The following is a 20861-nucleotide window of genomic DNA, read 5'->3' as shown; positions in this document are numbered from 1 at the left end:
TGCCCGACCATCGCCCCCCCCCTTCCCCCCCTCATTCAACCAAACACGGGAGAGCAGCAATGCTGAGGGCCCATCGTCGATGCATCGATCAGTTGCTGCTGCAGGCGTTCGTCATTTCTGATGAACGGGCGACGTGATTTGCTCTTCAGCTCGACCCGTGGCCGCCTTTGGAAGGCAGGGCTCTGGGGAGGCGCAAAGCATTGGCTGGATGGCTGGATCCGGTGGGGAGAACAAAGCATGCCGCGCGCCGGGAGTCGAGACAAGGCCAAGATCATATTCCCGCCAGGGCCGCCAGACTGAAAATTGAGTTGCACCTGCAGACCTGCAGACCTGCAGACGTGCTGGACGGAGGACAGGTCTGCTCAAACTGGCTTGCCCAGTTGACAGATTGGTCGAGATGGGGCCTTCATCGCTCCATCGATGATCGCTTCACCCCTTCATCCCTTCATCATACTCTTCCAGGAGGGAGCAACGCCTCGGCCTTATTGCTGCGAGTTGTGAAGCCCCTTGATTATTGATGGTCGTGACTCGTGAACACGAACAGGCTGATGCAGCCGCGGTCTTCCCCAAATCCCGCTCCCTATCCAAATCCAGCGGGTCGGTACTGTACAGGCACGTCGAGGGAAAAGCAAAAGCTTAATGTGATGGTGTCACGAGCAGAGCAGAGCCGAGCCTGGCTGCCTGGCATAACATGGCATCGCATGGCATCGCATGGCAGTAGTTGAAGGCCTTGACACTGATATATGTAGCAACTCGGGATATACGTAGTAGATCGCATCGGAGCCCGCTTCCTGGTCCAGGCCATGGCCATGGGATTCAACTGTGCGCACGTGCTCGCTTGCACCAGCGGTCCAGCGCGAACAGGCCGCTCGGGCAAGCAGCGACAGACACAGCGACGGTGCGACAGTGCGACACAGGAAAGAACCCTGACCAAAAATGGCGGAATCCCTGCATCCCTGCCCAGTGGCCTCTCGTCCAATCGAGCAGCGGCGAGCTTCCCAATGCAACCTAGTCCCACCCGTGGAGGCGCACGCTAGCCGCTAGTGTGGGTGTCGCTCCCTCTGCTCGCTGGAATCCTGGGTGCTGGGTGCTGGGTGCTGGTGCGGTGCTGGTGCCGGGTGCGGGATATTGGGTTGATGGTTGATGCGTGCTTGGTGCTGCTCTCCCGCCAAGCGACAGGCAGGCCAGGCCGAACTGTTTCGCTCCTCCGTCCTCTCGCCATCATCGCATCCTGCTACCCAACGAACTCGAACTCGACCTCCACCCCGACCTCCACCTCGACCTCCACCTCGACCCATTCCACCCTCACCCTCACCCTCACCCTTAACTTTACAGCTGCATCGAAATAATAGGAGCGTCTCCCGCACGAACAGACTCGACTTCAGCATCGTCTTCCCGTGCGCAAACGCCCTTCTGCTGGAAATCGACTCGAGACAGCTTAGCACTGGCCCCACGACTCGAGGCATTATTGCTCCCTCTGTTCCCGGATCGCGAGCTCTCAGCTCTGGATTCAGCCGCGACGTTTCGTCTGGGCCTGCGAATGGACTCATAATCGCACCATCCCCCATTCTTTCTTCCTTCTGGAACTGCATCGATGATGATCCATTGATCCTCGAGGCACGGTAATACTGTAATCAAATTTTATCACCATGTTCAAGCACTTCACGTTTGCCGCTCAGGCACAACCAACCGATCAGCAAGAAGAGACGATTTCCGCCTCACCCACCGACATATCCTTCCCCTCGCCTGTATCGGCGACACGACAGTCGCCATTGCCTCCATGGAGTCCCTATCAAGAAGATACCGTCGACGGCATCATCCACAAATTCTCCCAGCAGTCACTACGTCGTGAGGACGATGAATTACCACAACCATCAGTGTGGCAAGGGCGGGACGATCCGTTACCTAGTCCAGATTTCGATATGGACGACGAGTTTACACCAGAAGAAATGTCCTATACCTCGACAACGCGTGGGATGATCAGCGTGCCCGCATCACCATATACACAATCCTTACCTGGCCTCCCTTCCCTCCCTTGCCCACAAGGCGGAACTATTGCTTGTCGTCGACTGCAACGCCAGCTCAACGTGCAGCTACAAGCTTCCAGCAGCCATATTCGTGACATCAACGCCTTGGTCGATCATATGATCGTCACCAACTCACAATGTACCCTCCACAAATCTACATCAAGGCCATACCTTTCAAGTCCGCCACCAAGCCGAGCAGGAAGAGAAGAGTTAGTCGTTGACACGACTGGGTATCAGTTCCGAGGGAGCAATATTCCTGACGAGGACGAAGGCTTCTCCGAGATTGCTGATGAGGACTGGGGTATTGAGGAAGAGATGACATTACGGCGGGCGAGTACGCCCAGTGGAATCCGAAAGTACGGTGTGATGAGATGGCGGGGGAGCGCCGAATGCGTCGCGGCTGTCAACGCTGCAGGAAGAACGAACGTCAGATCTATTCCAAGAATGAGACGGCGGAAACCTAAGAGTGTACCGGAGTAATGGAATTGTATTTTCTGTATGGAATCAGCGGAGCATCGATCAGTGGGTTGGAGCAAAATCGGGATGGGAATAGATTGGCGTTCAGAGTGTGAGCAAGAGCAATTGCTTTTAGGAATTAGGCCCATCGTGTGGATTCAGGGGCGTGGAGACACAGCAACATACGCAACAAAATGGACTGTGCCTTGGTGTAGAGTGCAGCTTACGCATGCACGATATCACGACGATATCATGAATATCGATAGCCTCGACTTGAAGAGGCTTGTATACACCCTGGATGGATCCACGGATCATCATTCAGTTTAGCATATTTACCCTCTATGATAGACGACATAATACAGTGTGCGAGCATCGATGTGGATGCTACCCTCCATACCTTCTCCGGATACCGGTGACCTCTCCTTTCATCTCCTCTCTCCTACATCACCAAGGACATTCTCTGTCTTTCACGTGATGCATTGTACCTCGGCAAGTGCCAACCATCGCTCTCGACACAAATCTTCGTTCTCATGTCCCAAGTGTGCTCGTACATCCTAGGGAAAGCTACCAGGCCCGGACTCATACATCTAGAAGTATATACTCGGATTTCTTGACTACGCTACCAGACACCTGCCTATCTATGATCTGGATGTTCCACATGTGTTCGGTTCATGCAGGCACAACGGGCTTTCTCTTCGATTTCTGCAGATCTAGAGATCGGATGGAAAGGGGTGCCTCGTCCGTTCAATAAAACGTCGGACAGACGATAATCCGAGAGAAAAATTATATTAAATAAATTAAGCAAATAACGGCATATCCGTTTCATGACAAGAACGGCAAACTTTTCCACTTTTTTCTTCTCGTTCCCTGTTTTACTAGAGTTTTTTTCATTTTTTTCATTTTTTTCATTTTATAATTTTTGTACAGTACAGTGTGTTTTTTCAGGTGTGTAGAACAATTCAGAATAGCGCGCTGCCAAATTGCTAGGATTTCACATCATGCGGGCGGGGGATGGTAAGGAACAGGAGGGTTTCGGAACAAGTCAAAAGTCCGTATTTTCATCTAGCCTTGGACATTAAAAAAAGTCAAGTTTGTGTATTTGAGTGGGATAGACTCATACGAACTTTGGTCTGGCTCGACTTCGATCATTATTTAAGTATCCCTTCACGTCCTCGAGGTTACCCGAAGGGAGTAGGAAGGGCCATTTTCGGCTTGGAGAATTCCGAGGCACTATTGAATGAAAGACGTGTATGTTTGCTACGTTGCAGAAGGGGGGACCCGACGAGCCCTTGCTTTGGTGAGGCGGAGTGAAAAGGGCAGAGAGCACGGGTTGGGACGCTCTGGTGGGAGTGCAATTCGTCGTTTGAAAGGGAATGGAGACTGGCAATTTATCGCATCTGAGGGAATGATTTTTGTCGCCAATGAAACCATCCTCTCTTTGGTTTTTGACAGCTTGGAAGAAGGCTTGCTGGCTGCTGCATGGGGGTGGTTGTTGGGGGGTATTGAAGATTGTCGTGTCAAAAGCGTGATGCTGCACGGGTTGAGCAGGTTGGACGGCCACACGCAACGAGGAGTTGTGGATCTGGCCTAAGTGGAAACGGGGATGCGAAACTCCCACAACACGCAGAGAGAACGAGTGAGTAGGTGTGAGGAGAGTACCGAGGCTTTGCTTTGCTCTGTGGATTGAACTATACCCTCGATCTCACTTATCGTGAAGCTTCCTCGTTCATATCTTCGAGTGAATTCTGGACGATGCGCCGGAATCGATCCATGAGTAAGATGTATTACTCTCTATGGTGAAAACGTCCTGGAAAGTCTTCGGCACATTATTCATTGAAGCTCCAGCTCTCAGCTAGTCTAGGTTTCCGGTTGTCAATTTGATGGATTGTGTTTTATACCTGCAATGGCTCAGGCTAGGCATTAAGATTCAATGGTGTAGTTTCGGCCGTCTCATACAGCCCGATCTCGAGGAGCCTGGTTGGCTGCTGATGACCTTCTCTGGGAGCTCGTTTTATAGCGAACTCGGCATCTAGAAGATAGATACCTTTTGCATTTTCAGTTCCTCCGATGCTCGAACTCCATGTCAAGAGCTACAAGGAAATAGTGATTGCTGATTAAAGCTGCAGCACTTGATCGACTGGGTTTCGGGGACGATGTTGAAGCTTGAAGCAGACGAGCTGGGGGTTTGTTGAGCTGCAGTTCGAGATTGCAACGAGAAGGGGTTGATTGGAGCTAGGAGCAGAATGCCCTTCAATTCACCGCACCAATCTCTCAAAAACGCCCGCTCCTCCTCCAAACCACCCCCATCCTCGCAATCACCTCCTTAGCCCAAAAGGTAGTCCTGAATATCTTGGTCGTTTATCCCCCTCATCAATCCTCGGGAACGCTTCCTCGGAAACGCGCACGGCGGGCCCCCCAGCCCTCTTGGATCGTATACTCGAGCAATTGTTCCCTGGGCACGATGGAGCGAAACGTACTCGTTATGAGCAAGGAAACCGGGCCCCGCGGAGCACAGGGCGCGAGCAAGAGGAGCCGGAGGTCCAGAGAGAGGGGGGAGGGAGAGAGAGAGGATTGAGATAAATGTGTCGAGCATCTATACGCCGCTTTCATCAACTTTTCGATTCCTGATCGAGTTGCTTTGTTTGGAGTTTGCATGCTAAGGGGATTTGGGTAAGTGGAAAAGGGGGAGGGACTGACGGGGTCGGAAAGGCACAGTACACGCCAGGACCGCCAGCTCAGGATCTCGTAGTAGGACGCCTCCATAGATGCGAGCCATTTATCAGCATTGCGCGTGTTGCGTTTGGGTAGGTGGCGAGCGTCTACGAAGAGGGCTGTTGGTCCGTCGGATGTGGCCTTTCATCAACACTGTCTCTCTCACTCAGCCAATCCCCAGAGAAGTATTTAGGCGGGAACAAAGAGAAGTCTAGAATGAGGGCAAGAAGGAGAGGGAGTCTTCTACACTGTACCTCCCAAGCACCTTATCAAGCTCCGCACGAGAGAGAGGCTTCCCCTCCCTAGAAATCGTTGTTTTGAGAGCTTCGTTCCAGCAGGACAGGTGTTTATTCTTCATTGCCTCCACAGAGGACATTTCTTTGAAACAGTCGGATTTATACCCCAGGATTTTGAGAGTAGTGCACAGCGCTTTGCATTCCATTAATCAATAAGCATCCAGTTGGTAATTTTGGGCGAGAGGTAACGAACACAGAGTTCCTGTGCGAGAGAGTCCTAGGCATAGTACTTGAGTCTCTACCGGCCTTGGATTAGAGAGGCTAGGTAACGGGTCAACGACTCTTATGTTTTGTGACACTCCGAGGAGTTGAGAAAGAGGCTTTCCCCAGGTGGTTTGGGTTAGTCTGGGGAAATATATATAGGTCTTTTGTGTCCAAAGGGAGCTTCTCTCTGGGTGGACGAGGCTGACGTGTGAAGGACTCCAATGCGAATCAGTTAATAACTGCGTGATGTGCATTCACACAAACTCGCCCGATGGGATTTGTCTGATGAAATATCTTATATGCATATTGAAGGGGCTTCGGCTGGAGCAGCATTACACCGAAAGCGTCCCACTCGCCTGTTCTAATCAAAGCCCTTTCCTTCTGATCAGTTTGGAAACAGCTCATCCGGAAGGGCATTGCAACGGCTGTGGCAGGAGAAGCGAACAAAGCAAGAAAAGAAAACCCTTAAGGGGAGGGAATGGCTTAATCGATAGCGGAGCGCATGATTGGGTGAGAGGGCTGGATGAGAATCGTTGATTACGACATCCTGAACTGCCCTCGAAGCTTCCTCGAGCGGCGAGACAGAAATAGAATGCTTCTTCGCGAGCTCTTAGAAGATGTCTCTCACGTAAAACATAACTGCAATGCTTGCCTTCCACTCCAACAGAATTTACTTTTTAAATATATATATCCTTTCAGAAAAACATTCAATGTACTTAAACTACTCTGTTGGTCAACCGTCGGTGGATGTTTTGGATACTTGAATAAGCTCACTAAAGCCGGTGTAGGAAGAGGCACAGTACATAAACGAGTTCTGCATCGTACCTGGTGCCAACATGAAGAGGCTTCGCTTCAGCACAGTTACGGCGAAGGTATCTCATTCCCCCTGGCCGGGAGCCAGGTTGTTATTGGTTGTTACAACCTCAGGCGAGGATGCGTGGACCCCCCTTTTATTGCATTCCAACTTCTAAGCGAGGATTTTACTCAGAGGGTGACACCTTGGTGACCCCTTTGCTTTGCATGCATGCAAAAGGGAACTTGTACCAATTCAGAGAAGTGAGCTCGGAATTGTAGGTTGCGAAACAAAGGGAGCAAGAACAGAAGTGAAGTTACAATTTAAAGATTCTATTGTCATACAGCTCTTCCTCAGCCAGCTATCTTGACATGCCTAGCACACGCCATGTCGAACAGGCCTTTTGTTACATAGAAGGCAATTTTTGACTCATACACCCACAAGAAGAAAAACAAACGAGAACACCGAGAATGCCAATCCATCAGCAACAGCCGTTTCCAGGTTCGTGTCAGTGGTATACCTCTATCCATGCAAGATCCAGTCTCAGCCCTCTGATTCCTTCCATACCTTGTTACGTACTTGACACTCCTTATGTACACTCCATCCGATCATTTATAGCAGACAAGCTCCGAAGAGAGAGAAAGCGACAGCCAAACCTGCAACCAAGATAGGGGTCTTGTCGAACGGGGGCTGACGGCCAGGAGCAGAGCTCTTCTTCGCAGTGCTGGTAGCAGTGACGGATCCAGAGCCAGGAGTAGCAGTTCCAGTCGAAGTTCCACCAGCGTTCTGGGATCCGGTGCCCGTGAGACCGAAACCCTTGCCTGCACCAGTCTTCATCATGTCTGCCGCAGCGGAGGGAATGGCTGGAAGAGAATCACCGCTGACGTCCCAGTTAGCGGACTTGGCAGGGCAGCCGGATGCTCCTCCTGTGGAGTTGTATCCTCCGTCTCCGGTTGGGGGAGCGGTTCCAGCCAGGGCGGTCTTGAGAGCGGCGTAATCAGCTCCTTCGGTGATCGTTCCATCAGAGTTGATGGTGACGAGGCCGTATTTGCTACCTTCCTCAGAGTACTCATAAACGAGACCACCAGAGTAGACGCTGGTCATCTCCGTGTTGTAGAGAGCAGCAACTTCCTCGAATTTACGGGTGTTGGTATTGCAACCATACTCAGAGAGGCTAGGTAACAATTAGCTCACGAGTTCCGAGACTGGAGGTGGATGACTTACAAGATTGGGAGGCCATAGCCGGTGAAGTTCTTAACTTTCTGCTCCCATCCGGAAATCTGGAATGAAGAAGGATCACACCAGGAGTAGTCGTTGAAAGCAAAGAAGTCGCTGCGCTCATCAGCGGTACCGCAGTTCATGTATTCAGCCATCTCGAGACGGTTGGAGTCGACATCAGCTGCTGAGTATCCACAAGGAATTTGGCGGTATCCACGGCTTCCAATGTACTGTCTCATATCACGAGTGACGGCCTTGACGTATGGTGCAGCGGAGGTAGTAGAATCATCGTTGATAACCTCGTTACCGGAGAAGAAAGCCAAGGTGTTCGTGTAGTTTGCGAACGCATCGATGGTGGCGAAGATGTTCTGGAGGTAGACGGAGTTGTAGGATGGTGCTGGGGTGGCTCTGTTGAGGGAGTAGAGAGGTGTGTTGACGTCTAGCACTAAGTACATGCCTGCAGCGGCCAACGCTGACATGCAAGCATCGTGGTTTACAGTATTGTCGACAGTGTAGACACGGACGGTGTTCAAGCCAAGCTTCTTGAATTCGGCGATATCACGCGTACAGGCGGTGGAATCGGCCAAGGGGTCCACGAGCTTCGAAGATCCTCCTGGTTGATAGTCGACGCCGCGGATATAGAATCGGTTGTTTCCTTGGAAGAAAGCTGGAACATGTCAGTTGGTGATTGATGGGTTATCGCGTATCGACGGCGTACCATTGCCCTTGACTGTGATTGCAGTAAGAGATGATGCTCGAGCTTCGAGTTGCTCTGTGGGAGAGGGCGCAGCGTAAACGGAGGTAGCTGCAGCCAGAGCTGCAATTGCATTGAATGTCTTCATTTTCGGGACGATAATATGGGATGAACTAATGCGGATAGGCGTGGAGAAGTGGGTTGAGGAGATTTGAGAATTTGGCAGTAAATGTAAAACGATTGTTGAGCGTCTCAAGTGAGTGAGAGACCGATCAAAGAAGGTTCGAATTAGAAGTCAATATAAAAGGGCAAAAGGGCAGTTGCAACGAATGACTGGGCCCGACAATGCAGATGAAATATGATCGAGGATGAAGTTTTGAGGGGGAGAGGAAGAAGAAAAGGGAGAAGCTGGCAGGACATTTGACACGGCCGGGATTTGAGGTCAAATGTGTGGGCAGGGGGATATGGTGGCTGGGCGCTAGCTGCTTTGGAACGCTGGCGGAGGTTGATTTTCAGGGGGGGCAGGCTCGGCTGCCCTTGGCTCGCAGGGGGGTTGGGCGTGGGCGTCCACGGCACCAGCCAGCTTTTTAACACGCCATGAGCGGCCACCAGTGCCACCACTCTATTTCGAGCATGGGTGAGCTGCATTTGAAGGGTCGATGAAGTAACCTCGCCAGCGCTTGCTCTCTCTGCCACGATCAAGTCAAAGGGCTCCCTGCCTCCCCTAAACAAGCGTACCGCACACACGCCGAAGAACAGTACTTGTGCAGTATCTCGAAAATGCTCCGTGACCCGTCCCCCGTATCATCAGCCCCCGGCCCCATCCCGTATCAACTCTGCACACCCCCCAATAATCTTCAACACCACGGTGCCAATCAATGGACAATCAATGGAAATCGAGATCTTCAACACAGCCCCCCAGCCTCCGACCAAGCGAGATTTGCCCTTCGTTTCGGTGATATCCACCGCAGCCAATACCCTCTGATGCCGATTTCTTGGCGTGCCGCGGGGCCAAACCCTCCCCAAGCTGCCCTGGCCTGCCGCTGCCAGCTGTCGCGATTCACGCGTGTTTCAGCGGGGTCCGGATGCCGCAAATCACTGGCAAGGGAAGATCGGTGAGGTCATCGAGATATTCAGTCAGATCTTCTTATGCTGCAGTTTTCCTGCTTGAAGAATGAAAAGACACACATTTTGAGTGATCCTTTATTTTTAGAACAAGCAAGCGAAAATAAATACGATGGCGGTGCGAGACGGCAGAAATTGCCACTTCGGTGGCCGGTCTTGGAACACACTTGGCGATTGTGGTTGGGGATTAGCAGTGAGGTTGATTGACCAGGTGGAAATCCCAAGCATGCAGGACACGCATGCAAAAGTCTTGTTCTTGTTGGAAGTATCGACTCGTGTGCAGGCTGTGCCTGCCACTACTTCTTGGAAGTTGGAACACGATGGCCCACCGGCAATCTACACAAGACCCAGAACAGACTCCACTTCAACGCTCTCGATGCCTCAGCCTAAGACTGTGATCAAAATCGTGCGAGTACACACGAATCCAAAAATGCCCATTCTCCATGCACCCTTTCGCTTGCCCATCTCTCGTAACTTCGTACGCAATGTCGCTCGCTATACAGCGTGAACGTAATTCGCTGGCACGCTTTTCGTGACTCCCCCTTTCTCAACCTCTGCCCATCCATCACCTGGGTCTTCTTTAATCAGTACGAATCTCTCGCCTTCGTACATGCTGTGCTCTGCCTCGCTCTGTGCAGTATACTCGTAGAGTGCTTCTACGTATTTGAGCTTCTTTGCTCCTCGTCTGGGCGCTACTGCTGGGCCTTGCTTCTTCGTCGTTACGCTGCCGCCCATTGACGATCCGGAATTGGAATAGATGGATGAGGGCCGGGGAGCTGATGCGAGAATTTCAACATATGCCGTTGGCACGAGACCTTCTTTGAAGCCAGCTGTTCTGACTTTGATCCATCCTCCATCTGCCCGCAACGTCAGTAGATTTCGAAGCAGGTACGGCGTTTTTGCTTACCATCTGGCTCGAGGATTGTGACTTCTTTACCCTCGGCCACTGTCACCTCGCCATCTCCATTTGCATCATAAGAATAGAGCATCTTGCCCTTCTGGTCGTTCGATGTAGATCCTGACCCATTGACAGGTGCGCTCCCAGGTAACTCGCTGATATAGGCAGCAGGCGGTGGTGCCACAACTCTGTTCTTCCTCAGCGTGTTAGGTCCACTGATGTCTGGCTTGAGAGACGTCGGCCTCTCGGGAGGCGTCTCTTCAGCTGGAGACCTGAGTCCACTGCCAGAAACCGATCGATGGGCACTAGCCGCGTAACCAGAGCTCAAAGAATTCATGGTATTTGACCGACTCATCGTAGGCAATTCAGTGATACTATCAGAAAGACCAGTCGAAGTCGGGCTCTTGAGCGAGTTTGCAGTTTCCTGGCGCTCTGCTTTCAGCTTCTTCCTCTCCTCCTTATTCTGCTCTCCAGGACATTCAGCAGGAACCTTCATCTCACATTTGCTGTGACATGTGTAACCGCAGTCCCTGCAGTCGAACCCTTTGGCAGAAAGACCCCATATTCGATCACCACACAAATCACAATTTGTGGGTATCTTGAAGGTCTGAGATTTGAAGTTGTGACTCTTTGCCCCAAGTGTAACATCGCCCACGGCCGCCGTGATCGTTGAGGTCTCAACTTCTGCGGTCAATCGCTTGTGATCAACTTGGTGTAACTCTTCTTGCATTGCAAAAATAGCCCTCACCACCTCAACCTCATCCCTCTTGTCCTTGCCTTCTCGAATTTGTTGCTTCACTCGTTTTGTGCCTTCCACTTCCCTTCGCTTTTTGTCAACTTCTCTCCTTAAGTCCCCGAGTTGCGCTTTGGATTTCCCAAGTACATTACGCAAGAAGACCTTTGCGGTATCGTCCACTACCATAGCATCGTCGTCGTGCCATATAGGGCTGGGCTCGAATACTTTGTTTCCCGGTTCTTGCCACGGTCCTGCATTGTGCCTCACAAACATCATTGAATCCAGGGAAGGTTGGTTTCTAGGTATTTCCTGGGACAGATGATTGACGAAATCGGTGCTTCGTTTCAACGCACCAGCCTCGAGCTGCACCGCAAGTGACCATATCCCGTTCAACTTGGTCGTCCGTGATTCTGACAAGTCCTGCAGACTGTCCAAGAGTTCTGGAACATATTCGTGGTAGTATTTTTCTTTCTGCTTATTTGTGACATTGATTGCAATCAGGTAGCTGTTCTTGACATTGTGCATCTCAAGTATCTGCTGTTGGTAGGCATTCTGGGCTTTTGTTTTCGAGTAGTCGAATGAGGATTCTGCCTTCTTCCGCTTGCTTTCGACTTCTTGACATGCAGCATCGTATTTGCCCTTCATCTTGCGTAAATCGCTGTATGTTGAATCCCTTTCCTTCTCCAATTTATCCGCATACTCGACATGACGTTTGCGGAGATCCTCATAGCGAGTCGCAAGTACTTTCAAAGGCTCTGCGATATGTGTGATCAGCTCTGTTCCGTATCGGTCGTGTTCCGCCGCTCGAGACTCGACCGTTGTGAGTTGTGTGGTCCATGTGGTGAGGGATGCGCTTGAGGAGAGCCGCGTCAGCCATGTATTCCTTCGAACTTCACGACCAGCCCATACCTCTCCAATGATCCTGGGGTCATAGCTGGCGTATCTCCAACACTCAGGCTGCTCGACTTCTTCGCCTTTTTCTCATAGTATTTCTTTGCCAGCGCAGCAAGCTTTGCGCTATATTCCTTCTCGATGACACTTCGCTCCCGGTAAAACTGCTGGATATCGTCAAGCCAGGTGATTCCGCCTGCCACCCAAGAATTGACCGGCTTGAAGGCATCCTGAAAAAGTCCATTTGTTAGCTATGCGATTTCGAGGAAATTATGCAAGCGTCGCGTACCTTCAGTTCGAGGCCAAAATTTGGAGCAATGTCTACATCTGCCATGATTACCACCACAGCGATGAACCAGAACAGCTAAAATCATGGAATGCATGCAAGATTGTGAAGCCGCATAATCGGACGTCGGAGGTTTTTGAGTTCTGTCGCGGGCTGTATGAAGGCGCAGCACCCCACTCAGTTCGATGAAGCCTGAATGCATTGTGGGCTTCGAAGTTCCAGCCCGGGCCGATTGTCCCGAGCCGGCATTCGTGCCTCAATGTAAGCCTGAAATCCGAGGCATTAGATGACCCCGCCATCGCCAAAATTCACCCAGAGCTTCTTTGAGCTCGACCTTGAAAGCTGTTGCGAAACAACTTCATATTATCTCACCACCTTCTGGTCGCATATAATACGCGACCATCCGCGATTCTATTCTCCATCTTGATTCATTCAAGTTCCCGATCTTATTCCCTCTTCCTGATCGACGCGACATTTTCAGGCTCTCCACCATTTTCCCCACAATCATTCCAGAAGCCTAGTCTCGAATTCACCTTTCGCAGACAGCATAAGCTCCCACGTATCTCCCGCGATCACTACTCGACGTCCTCACTAAGCTTCTCTCTGATCTCCAAGTCACACCAAGTCAAACCACCCTCGAAATGTCAGAGACACCAAAGGCCAGCGGCTCCCTTGCGGACCGCATTACTGGCCCTGCAGCCTCCAAGCTTGACGCGGCAACTACATCATTCACACCCGGCGCACCGAATCCCTCGAACTCGTGGGCTGACGAAGTTGCGTCGCCTGTCGGAACCGAGTCAAAGCGGCTTGAAGGCACTCTTGAAGAAGCACAGCTGGATGGCGCAACTGCACCTCACGCTGGTTCAGGCCTTCATGACGCACAGTATGAAGTTGAAGTCAAGTTGAGCGATATCCAAGGCGACGTGAACAGCCCGTTGTTCTCAGTCAGCACATTCGAGGAGTTGGGAATGTGAGTAGTCCTGCTTGAATTTCAAATGAGTACTAACTAACAGCGAACAGCAACCAGAGTATATTGGCTGGTCTCTATTCCATGAACTTCAAGAAGCCCTCAAAAATCCAAGAAAAAGCTCTTCCTCTCTTACTCTCAAATCCTCCAACCAACATGATCGCTCAGTCACAGTCAGGAACCGGCAAGACGGCAGCTTTCGTCATCACCATTCTTTCTCGCCTTGACTACACCAAGCCGCATCAGCCACAAGCTCTCTGCCTCGCTCCTAGCCGTGAACTGGCGCGCCAAATCGAGGGTGTTGTCAAGAGCATTGGCCAATTCGTCCCTGGTCTGACTATTCAAGCGGCTGTTCCGGGCGCCGTGGAGCGAAACGCCAAGGTTCAAGCCATGGTCGTTGTTGGTACACCAGGTACTGTGATGGATCTCATCAAGAGAAGACAGTTCGACGTATCCAACATGAAAGTCATGTGCTTGGACGAGGCCGATAATATGTTGGATCAACAAGGTCTAGGTGACCAGTGTCTTCGTGTCAAACAGTTCGTATCCACCCGTTGAACTTAGAGAGCTCCGCTTACATTAAGACAGGATGATTCCAAGAATTGACCAAATCCTTTTGTTTTCAGCTACGTTTCCCGATACCGTCATGAGATATGCACAACAATTTAGCCCCGGGGCGAACGAGATCAAACTGAAGCGGGACGAGCTTACTGTTGGCGGAATCAAGCAGATGTACATGGACTGCCCTTCTGACGAGGGAAAGTACGACATTCTAGCATCACTTTATGGACTAATGACAATCGGATCATCAATCATCTTTGTCAAGGTAAGATCCACCAATCATAGTCTTGAGACAAGCCCTCACTTAGCAAATTACAGAAGAAGGATACTGCATCGCAAATTGCCGCGCGCCTTACACAAGACGGGCATAAAGTTGTAGCTGTACATAGCGCTTTTGAAGGTGCAGAGCGCGACAGCATCGTTGAGGACTTCCGATCAGGAAAGGCGAAGGTTCTCATCACGACCAACGTTCTTGCCCGTGGTATCGATGTCTCCTCGGTGTCCATGGTCATCAACTACGATATTCCCATGAAGGGCCGAAGTGATGCAGAGCCTGATCCAGAGACTTATCTTCACCGTATCGGTCGCACTGGCAGATTCGGACGTGTCGGTGTCAGCATAAGCTTCGTCTTTGACAGAAAGAGTTTTGCTGCACTTTCTCAGATCGCTGCCCATTACGGTATCGATTTGGTGAAGCTCGACCAAGATGATTGGGACAAGACGGAGACAATCGTGAAGGACGTCATCAAGTCGAGCCGTGCTGGAACCAACCTTCAGTCCTAGGCACGGGCTTGGGTAATGATTTCTCTTTTTCACAAATTCCACGAGCCTCATAAAAGCGGGCGTTTACATTGATTCTATAGAGGGAAAAGGGAGCAGCCTTAGCGCCATTTAAGAAACTATGCGCGGCTATGAAGGAGACCTCGGGGGTGGGGGGGTGCTTGATCATGGGAGGAAACCCTACATCAGAGCGTTGCACAGGCAAACCGGAGCCTTAGATACCACGAATAAAGAAGATGAATCCAATACAATATCAACAACCGTTCCCTTGACCTCTGTAGGACTGTGCGAGACATTCTCGGGGTTATATCGATTACTTTAGAAGAAAAGGAGGCTCTCCTCCATTAGCTTGCAGGAATCCATTGAGCTACTGTGGTCTTCTAGTCAGGAGGAGTTGGAGCTTGGATTGCGATGCAACGATGTTGCCGAAGAGAAGCAGCATGTGTCTATTATAATTCCTCCACCAACAAGCTTTTCTGCAGTTATCTCTAAAAACAACACTAAATATCTCACATCATCATCCCTTTTTCAGGAAGTCTATGCGGTGTCATTGCATTTGGATCTAGCACGTGATCTGTTTTAAGCGCTCAGCGCAAGCGCGAGGACTCTCATCCAACCAAACGACTTCTCCGTGTTCCAAAAATATACACAAAACACCTCGCCGACATCAGGACAGCGCGTAGTTACATGAACACTCCCTGGAAATGAGACCGAAACGTCTGTTCCCCGGGGCAACATGACGATATGGCTTCCCAGCGGATCGCCGTTGGTCTCCGGCAGTGGTCATTGGTCCTCGAAATAGGGCCTGCCTGCACAATCTCGTCGCCGGCGTTACGGTGAGGCACTGGAGACTGAGCCCCATTCTCTGCTGCCATGAAGAAGCTAAGTATCGAAGCAAGCGCGGGGTTTGTAACATCTCATTTCCACACTTCCTACCTCGCAAATTTCCCTTGCTTATCTTTTTCATATGTTGCTGAGATCTTGAGGTTCTGCATCGCGTTGCATTGGTCTTTGATTTGGATGGTCACGAGTTCATGAAATATCATTCTCTTTTGTGGCCTTAGAATGGATGGTTAGAAAAAGGCGTTGGAATTTGATTACTTGCAAGTATGTTCGAGACGCTGGCCGCCTCTGACAGTAATCTCTGGCTCTGAAAGGTCAGTCAACCTTCTCTTTTTGCCTGTCTCGGGTGTTGGAAGGGGCCACCAGGTTGAAACCTTTGAGACCAAATGTTGGCATGCTGAGCTTGTTGGGGCTGTGCAAGACTCGATCGTCGTCAGTGTCTTCAAATAAGTTGGTCACTGGAATTGCAGGGAGGCGGAGAATTTCGTTGAAGAGACATGCTAACATCACCACCACACAGCTCCGACGAGGATGGCATTATGCTGGTCAAGGCTAATCCTCCTGATATACGCATTCTCTTCCTTCGCCCATGCGGCATTCACTCTCACGTCTGAGCTCACGAAGTTCGTTCCGACTTGTGCTCAAGATTGCTTTATATCATTTCTAGATTCGAATTTTGATACTGCTACATGCGGCACAACACCGGCGTTAGATTGTCTTTGTTCTCACAATACTACAACAGGATACACGGTGGGAGAAGGGGCAGTACAATGTATAATTTCAGAGGATAATGTTGGTTTCTGTAAGGGAAACGACGCTCAGCGTACGCTACAAACCCCAGGCTCTGCTTTTACGCTCGAATACTGACTAGTTACAGAGTCTGTCGTTTTTGATGCATTTGGGATGTGTTCCGGGCAAGCAAACGCCCTCCCTAACACACATGCCACCATTACAGCAACCTTGATTGTGCAGAGTTCAATGCCTAGCATTGTTCTGGTAGCGCCAAATCCAACCTCAACACAAAGTTCAAATTGGTCAAACACGATGAGTATCAAAAGCACCTCCACACCATCATCGTCCAGTTCTCCATTCGCTACTTCATCAGGCTCTCCCGTCAGAAGCACGCCAGCTGGCAGCACCTATTCGGCCATAGCTTCTTCAATGTCACCTACTCCTTCACCAATACCTTCTTTGACTAGACCCCAAATCATAGGTATCACTGTGGCTTCCATTGGAGGAGGTGCAGTGGCACTCGGATGTCTGATCATATTTGCATGTTGGAGGAGGAGGCAGTACCGAAAGGCACGGGAGAGCGACCTGCTACCGTTTCAAATGGACCCCTCAACAAGTAGCAGCACACAAAAGTTTGTGGGCTTCAAGGGACCTACAGAAAGAGGAGGACCAGGGAAGCCCAATGGAAACGCCGGCAGAATTCCACCAAAAGTACCTCCGAGGCTGGAGATTTCGAATCCCAATATGTTCTCGAGAAGAAGCGTCATGCAGGGGACGATTGGTCTCGCTATTTCCCCCGAGACAAAGGTTAACCAGCAGCGACCGCAGCGACAATCTAGACTGCTGCCGGAAAAGCCTACATTGACTCTAATGATGCCACCATCACAAAAAAGAGCACAACCAGGCGGCCTTGCATTCTCTCAACCAGTCGTGCAACCCTCGGCTGTAAGCAGGCAGAGCACGGCAACCCAATTTGAGGAAGACGACGAGAGTGCAGATACTGCTGTCGCCCGTGACGACACCTGGAGGTCTAATTCCGGAGAACAAATCTGGGATTACTCCACGGGGAGGTGGATAAGCACCAAGCCTCTAGACTCGAACCCTCAGGCACAACCGCTGTCGTTGAATACCACTGGAGTGGGAAGTCAATCGCGCTCAGGCGAAGTTTCGAATTTGACCATGTCGCCAATCTCCTATGTGAAGCCTCTTACTCTGGGCTCAAAAGTTGGAAGCTTCTCTCAGCCACGGAGACCGGATGCGTATTCAAGAACTCAGCAGCAGCAGCAACAACAGCAACTTGCCATTCCAACTCAGAACGGGAGACCAATCACAACTACATCTTCAATCTACTCACAACGAGGATCACTTCCAGCAAGTGAGGTAGCTCGACATAGCAGTAAGCATGCTCGGAGGTCGTACAGACAACCCGGACCTTACGACCACAATTCCGTCGGTTCACTTACGTCCTTCGAGAGCGAAGAGTCCATCGTCTCGCCTCTTGAGCAGGAGCCTAAAACTGCTGAGGCTCTGTCACCAGTGGTGGAATCCCCAGCCAGCGGCCGAAGCCCAGTCAGCTATCCCAAGATTCCCGGACGCTTGAGTGCAAATACGATACGCTTGGTTCCGCCGCCGCCACAGCCAGACTTCACAAAAGCTTTAGGTTCCCAGGGCAGAGCTGGGAAACCATGGCGGCAAGCGGAAATCGCCGCTCAACGAGAGCGAGAAAGAGTTCGGGTGCAAAACCAAGTCCAGGAACAAGTAGGAATGCAGCCTTTTGGTTCCGAACCTGGACTCTCAGGCTACCAACGGCAACGTTCTGGAGATATCACGTATGATTTTCCAGCTCCTCCTGTAAAAGCAGCGGCTCGCTCACAGGCTCGACCTCCCCCACAATTCGAACTGCAGCCGCCACCTCGAAATTATTACCTCCCAAGGCTACAGACGGAGCTCAAAAACAATATTCCACGACCGCCTCCAAATCCACCTTCAAATCAACCATTGACAGACGCAACAGGCGGATGGGGCATCTCTCAATCCCAAAGCAACTCATCCCTAGTCCCTAAGCCACTGCAAGCCCACCCCTCGATAACCTTCACCCGCTCCTCCTCCAGCATGTCCCAATACTCTACCGCCTCCAAAATCTCCACCTCCTCATCCCTGCTCGCCAAGCGTCGAGGCGAGCAAAAGGCCAACGCCCTCGCCTTGAAGCATGAAGAAGAGAAGAAACGGAATGGGAAATGGAGGGTGCTAGGGAGAGAGGAGATCGAGGAGGCGAAGAAGGTCAGCTGGAGACCGATGTTGGGGAGTGAGAGGGGGGAGGACAACGGGGACTATGAGGCGAGGACGGGGCAGCAGTTTGAGAGGACGGAGTTGCCGAATACGCCGGGCTGGGTACCGAAACTTACGCCGACGAGGAGGGGAGAGGAGTTGTTTTTGAGTGTGCAGTAGTAGAAAGTTATTTGGAGTTTGGTTCAGGGATATTTGCTTAGGGTATAATGCATGATGAGAATTGATGGGGGTGTTCATGGTTATGGGGGAGGTAGCGGGTTTTGCATTGCCGGCGTTTGGGGACATTTATTTCTTGGGCTCAATGGTCAGGGAAAGCGAAAAGAAAACGCATGACGCGATCGGCGTTTAAGGGGCATTCGTTCATCTATGAAAGTAATCATCTCGGTCTACATGTAAGAATAGCTAGTGCGTGGTGCAACGATTGTAACGTATTCATAGAAGTGCTGCGAATTCAAATGCATTCTTCTCTCGAATTGGCAGGAGCTATTCTACTTGGACATGACTTGGTGGTATTTAAAGCATTGCTGGATTTGGCTTCTTGCAGTGTAGCCTTGTAAGAATCTGGGATTGATGGTCGCTTGGCTGGGCTGTGCCATAAATAGACCCCGCTTCATCCGTTGAAGTACTCGTACCTCCAGAAATCGATATTTTGAGAAAAAGAAAATGGGTGGGTGTCGATGACTCACTGTTGATTGGTTGTATTATAAAAAGCATTTGAAAGAAGAGAAAGAATTCTGAGGTGACATACGTCAGTTCTCTTTGACATTATTATTACTCTAATTATTCGATAGTTGTGGTTTGTTCCGTCTTCTTGAAGTCGGCCTCCGACTCGCCTGGCTCGGTCTCTCTCGTCAACTTTGGCAATTTCCTTCCTTTCCAAACTTTGCAGTCTCACTTGTTGGAATAAATTCATTGAAGAAACTGGATGACCCAAAAGTTCACCCACCAAGTCTGGAGGTTCACGTTCAACGACATTAGTGGCTTGGACACCCATCAGGCCATGAGATTCACATCTAGCGACACGCGATCAATCGATTATAAAGAAGTGGAATTTACCAGAGGATATAATCCTTGCTTTTGGGTTCCTGAAGATGTATCACATTTGCTTCGGGAGCAAACACTCACAAAGATGGGAGGTAGATTCATAGAATCCTTTCTGCAGAGACAAAATATAATGCCCTGCTTATCGTCTTTGAATAGGTGGTCCTTGACTCCTGTGCAGAGGAAATGTAGAGCGGTTCCACCTCGCGATATTGTTCTGCTGCAGCAACTTGATGCGACATTGGATCTTGCCGTCGATATCTTCAGACTTGGAACGGCATCTGGCAACCAACCGCTTCAGGTTTGAAACTCATTGACATCTACCAATGGTTTGCTCCCACATGTCGCATGCCAGGGTACTCGATATGCAGAGAAACAGATGATCAAAGGAGACAAGCAATCAGAAAATGCGGAAACGGAACGGCATTCAGATACCAGAGCTCATATTCATCAAAGTTATTCCACGCGATTCTTCTGTTTCGTTCCTAACCCATGCCATGGTGGACTTCGGGCTCTCCGCAATGGAGGAGGGCCTAGGCTACTTGCCAGACTTTCCCGTTCAACATCGCTGGGGTTTCGGTGCCTAATACAGCTGTGAAGGCCGGAGAGGGGGTGGAGATTCGAATCTCCTGAGCCATATTCCTTTCGGGTCGACTCTTCTCACAGGGATCGATGTTTAATCTGAACTTCGACGAAGGTAGCAGACAGCTCATATCTTTCTCGTCGGTAAGATAGGACTAGGAGCGGGTGATAGATCCAAGAGACCTGTCTCGAGCCGGCCAAGGGTCGCGTGGTCGCTGACACGAAGCCTGGTAAGGTGGATTCTGCACGTTGGTTTGCTCAGGAAAGCAAGATCACTGTCCCAAGGCCAATTCCAACTCGGCGATGACGCAGATGTCTCTCGAGGAGATCTCTGCCTCCGAATTCCTCTGGTTATTCGCGGCAAGTGCTACTCGGTGTGTGGAAGAAGCAAGTGCTGACTCCGTCGTCCGATGAGTCGATGGTGGAGCAACGCTGGAGTTTCTCAGCAGGCTTCCTAGATGTGCTCGACATTTCAATGCACCACGAGATATGCAAGTGGAATGCTGTCATGGTTGTTGAGGTTGCATACTTCCTTGTGCCAAGTGCACAAAGTGGCTGGAGTTCACGGCCTTCTTAAAATGGAACTCGGTCCTCCTGCCGCCCTGCCCCCGTGCCATCTAAGCGATCACATGACCATGGGCTCTAAACACAACACGGAAGGTCCTGATGTCTTTTCAGCTCTTTGATGACTGAGCCTCATCAAGTTGAAGGTCAGTTTTCTCAGCCGCAG

At 50.7% G+C, this 20861-nt stretch overlaps 8 protein-coding genes across 8 annotated transcripts; 5 read left to right on the top strand and 3 right to left on the bottom strand.

Annotated features, from left to right (window-relative positions):
* Positions 1 to 926: 926 nt before the first annotated feature.
* On the bottom strand, positions 927 to 1908 carry K444DRAFT_154915 (uncharacterized protein). The gene has a single exon (XM_024870629.1). It carries the CDS (start codon positions 1590 to 1592, stop codon positions 1041 to 1043), a length of 552 nt encoding a protein of 183 aa, XP_024742763.1. The 5' UTR covers positions 1593 to 1908; the 3' UTR covers positions 927 to 1040.
* K444DRAFT_154909 (uncharacterized protein) lies at positions 1213 to 2561 on the top strand. Its single transcript, XM_024870628.1, has one exon. It carries the CDS (start codon positions 1650 to 1652, stop codon positions 2505 to 2507), a length of 858 nt encoding a protein of 285 aa, XP_024742762.1. The 5' UTR covers positions 1213 to 1649; the 3' UTR covers positions 2508 to 2561.
* A 3523-nt stretch (positions 2562 to 6084) lies between these two features.
* On the top strand, positions 6085 to 6901 carry K444DRAFT_154871 (uncharacterized protein). The gene has a single exon (XM_024870627.1). The coding sequence runs from the start codon at positions 6219 to 6221 to the stop codon at positions 6699 to 6701; it is 483 nt and encodes a 160-aa protein (XP_024742761.1). The 5' UTR covers positions 6085 to 6218; the 3' UTR covers positions 6702 to 6901.
* K444DRAFT_607264 (glycoside hydrolase family 72 protein) lies at positions 6867 to 8818 on the bottom strand. The gene is made up of 3 exons (XM_024879141.1): positions 8425 to 8818; positions 7713 to 8373; positions 6867 to 7662 (listed from the first exon to the last, which is right to left on the bottom strand). The coding sequence occupies exons 1-3, from the start codon at positions 8546 to 8548 to the stop codon at positions 7101 to 7103; spliced, it is 1347 nt and encodes a 448-aa protein (XP_024742760.1). The 5' UTR covers positions 8549 to 8818; the 3' UTR covers positions 6867 to 7100.
* Positions 8819 to 9267: 449 nt separating this feature from the next.
* Positions 9268 to 10174, top strand: K444DRAFT_154851 (uncharacterized protein). Its single transcript, XM_024870626.1, has 2 exons — positions 9268 to 9536; positions 9614 to 10174. The coding sequence occupies exons 1-2, from the start codon at positions 9486 to 9488 to the stop codon at positions 10031 to 10033; spliced, it is 471 nt and encodes a 156-aa protein (XP_024742759.1). The 5' UTR covers positions 9268 to 9485; the 3' UTR covers positions 10034 to 10174.
* K444DRAFT_607263 (uncharacterized protein) lies at positions 9613 to 12515 on the bottom strand. The gene is made up of 4 exons (XM_024879140.1): positions 12340 to 12515; positions 12069 to 12280; positions 10433 to 12012; positions 9613 to 10382 (listed from the first exon to the last, which is right to left on the bottom strand). The coding sequence occupies exons 1-4, from the start codon at positions 12382 to 12384 to the stop codon at positions 10021 to 10023; spliced, it is 2199 nt and encodes a 732-aa protein (XP_024742758.1). The 5' UTR covers positions 12385 to 12515; the 3' UTR covers positions 9613 to 10020.
* A 172-nt stretch (positions 12516 to 12687) lies between these two features.
* Positions 12688 to 14907, top strand: K444DRAFT_649853 (ATP-dependent RNA helicase-like protein dbp5). Its single transcript, XM_024885606.1, has 4 exons — positions 12688 to 13306; positions 13357 to 13842; positions 13892 to 14129; positions 14183 to 14907. The coding sequence occupies exons 1-4, from the start codon at positions 12978 to 12980 to the stop codon at positions 14645 to 14647; spliced, it is 1518 nt and encodes a 505-aa protein (XP_024742757.1). The 5' UTR covers positions 12688 to 12977; the 3' UTR covers positions 14648 to 14907.
* Positions 14908 to 15544: 637 nt separating this feature from the next.
* Positions 15545 to 18844, top strand: K444DRAFT_154796 (uncharacterized protein). Its single transcript, XM_024870625.1, has 3 exons — positions 15545 to 15801; positions 16008 to 16310; positions 16365 to 18844. Exons 2-3 carry the CDS (start codon positions 16019 to 16021, stop codon positions 18665 to 18667), a joined length of 2595 nt encoding a protein of 864 aa, XP_024742756.1. The 5' UTR covers positions 15545 to 15801; positions 16008 to 16018; the 3' UTR covers positions 18668 to 18844.
* Positions 18845 to 20861: the final 2017 nt, after the last annotated feature.

This window comes from Hyaloscypha bicolor (genome assembly GCF_002865645.1).
Source record: "Hyaloscypha bicolor E unplaced genomic scaffold K444scaffold_15, whole genome shotgun sequence".
NCBI classification, from domain to species: Eukaryota; Fungi; Ascomycota; class Leotiomycetes; order Helotiales; family Hyaloscyphaceae; genus Hyaloscypha; species Hyaloscypha bicolor.
This window is presented reverse-complemented; position numbering and strand designations above follow the sequence as displayed.

What these genes read in the sequence shown, in the direction of transcription:
- K444DRAFT_154915 (XM_024870629.1), bottom strand. Translation starts at nt 1,592, where the DNA reads ATGCAGTTCCAGAAGGAAGAAAGAATGGGGGATGGTGCGATTATGAGT.
- K444DRAFT_154909 (XM_024870628.1), top strand. Translation starts at nt 1,650, where the DNA reads ATGTTCAAGCACTTCACGTTTGCCGCTCAGGCACAACCAACCGATCAG.
- K444DRAFT_154871 (XM_024870627.1), top strand. Translation starts at nt 6,219, where the DNA reads ATGAGAATCGTTGATTACGACATCCTGAACTGCCCTCGAAGCTTCCTC.
- K444DRAFT_607264 (XM_024879141.1), bottom strand. Translation starts at nt 8,548, where the DNA reads ATGAAGACATTCAATGCAATTGCAGCTCTGGCTGCAGCTACCTCCGTT. An exon ending in AATCACAGTCAAGGGCAATG is followed by an intron (nt 8,374 to 8,424) that starts GTACGCCGTCGA and finishes GACATGTTCCAG; the next exon opens with CTTTCTTCCAAGGAAACAAC. An exon ending in GGCTATGGCCTCCCAATCTT is followed by an intron (nt 7,663 to 7,712) that starts GTAAGTCATCCA and finishes ATTGTTACCTAG; the next exon opens with CCTCTCTGAGTATGGTTGCA.
- K444DRAFT_154851 (XM_024870626.1), top strand. Translation starts at nt 9,486, where the DNA reads ATGCCGCAAATCACTGGCAAGGGAAGATCGGTGAGGTCATCGAGATAT. An exon ending in TGAGGTCATCGAGATATTCA is followed by an intron (nt 9,537 to 9,613) that starts GTCAGATCTTCT and finishes CTTTATTTTTAG; the next exon opens with AACAAGCAAGCGAAAATAAA.
- K444DRAFT_607263 (XM_024879140.1), bottom strand. Translation starts at nt 12,384, where the DNA reads ATGGCAGATGTAGACATTGCTCCAAATTTTGGCCTCGAACTGAAG. An exon ending in ATTTTGGCCTCGAACTGAAG is followed by an intron (nt 12,281 to 12,339) that starts GTACGCGACGCT and finishes GGACTTTTTCAG; the next exon opens with GATGCCTTCAAGCCGGTCAA. An exon ending in CACAATCCTCGAGCCAGATG is followed by an intron (nt 10,383 to 10,432) that starts GTAAGCAAAAAC and finishes CGTTGCGGGCAG; the next exon opens with ATGGAGGATGGATCAAAGTC.
- K444DRAFT_649853 (XM_024885606.1), top strand. Translation starts at nt 12,978, where the DNA reads ATGTCAGAGACACCAAAGGCCAGCGGCTCCCTTGCGGACCGCATTACT. An exon ending in ACATTCGAGGAGTTGGGAAT is followed by an intron (nt 13,307 to 13,356) that starts GTGAGTAGTCCT and finishes AACAGCGAACAG; the next exon opens with CAACCAGAGTATATTGGCTG. An exon ending in CAGTGTCTTCGTGTCAAACA is followed by an intron (nt 13,843 to 13,891) that starts GTTCGTATCCAC and finishes ACATTAAGACAG; the next exon opens with GATGATTCCAAGAATTGACC.
- K444DRAFT_154796 (XM_024870625.1), top strand. Translation starts at nt 16,019, where the DNA reads ATGGCATTATGCTGGTCAAGGCTAATCCTCCTGATATACGCATTCTCT. An exon ending in TAAGGGAAACGACGCTCAGC is followed by an intron (nt 16,311 to 16,364) that starts GTACGCTACAAA and finishes GACTAGTTACAG; the next exon opens with AGTCTGTCGTTTTTGATGCA.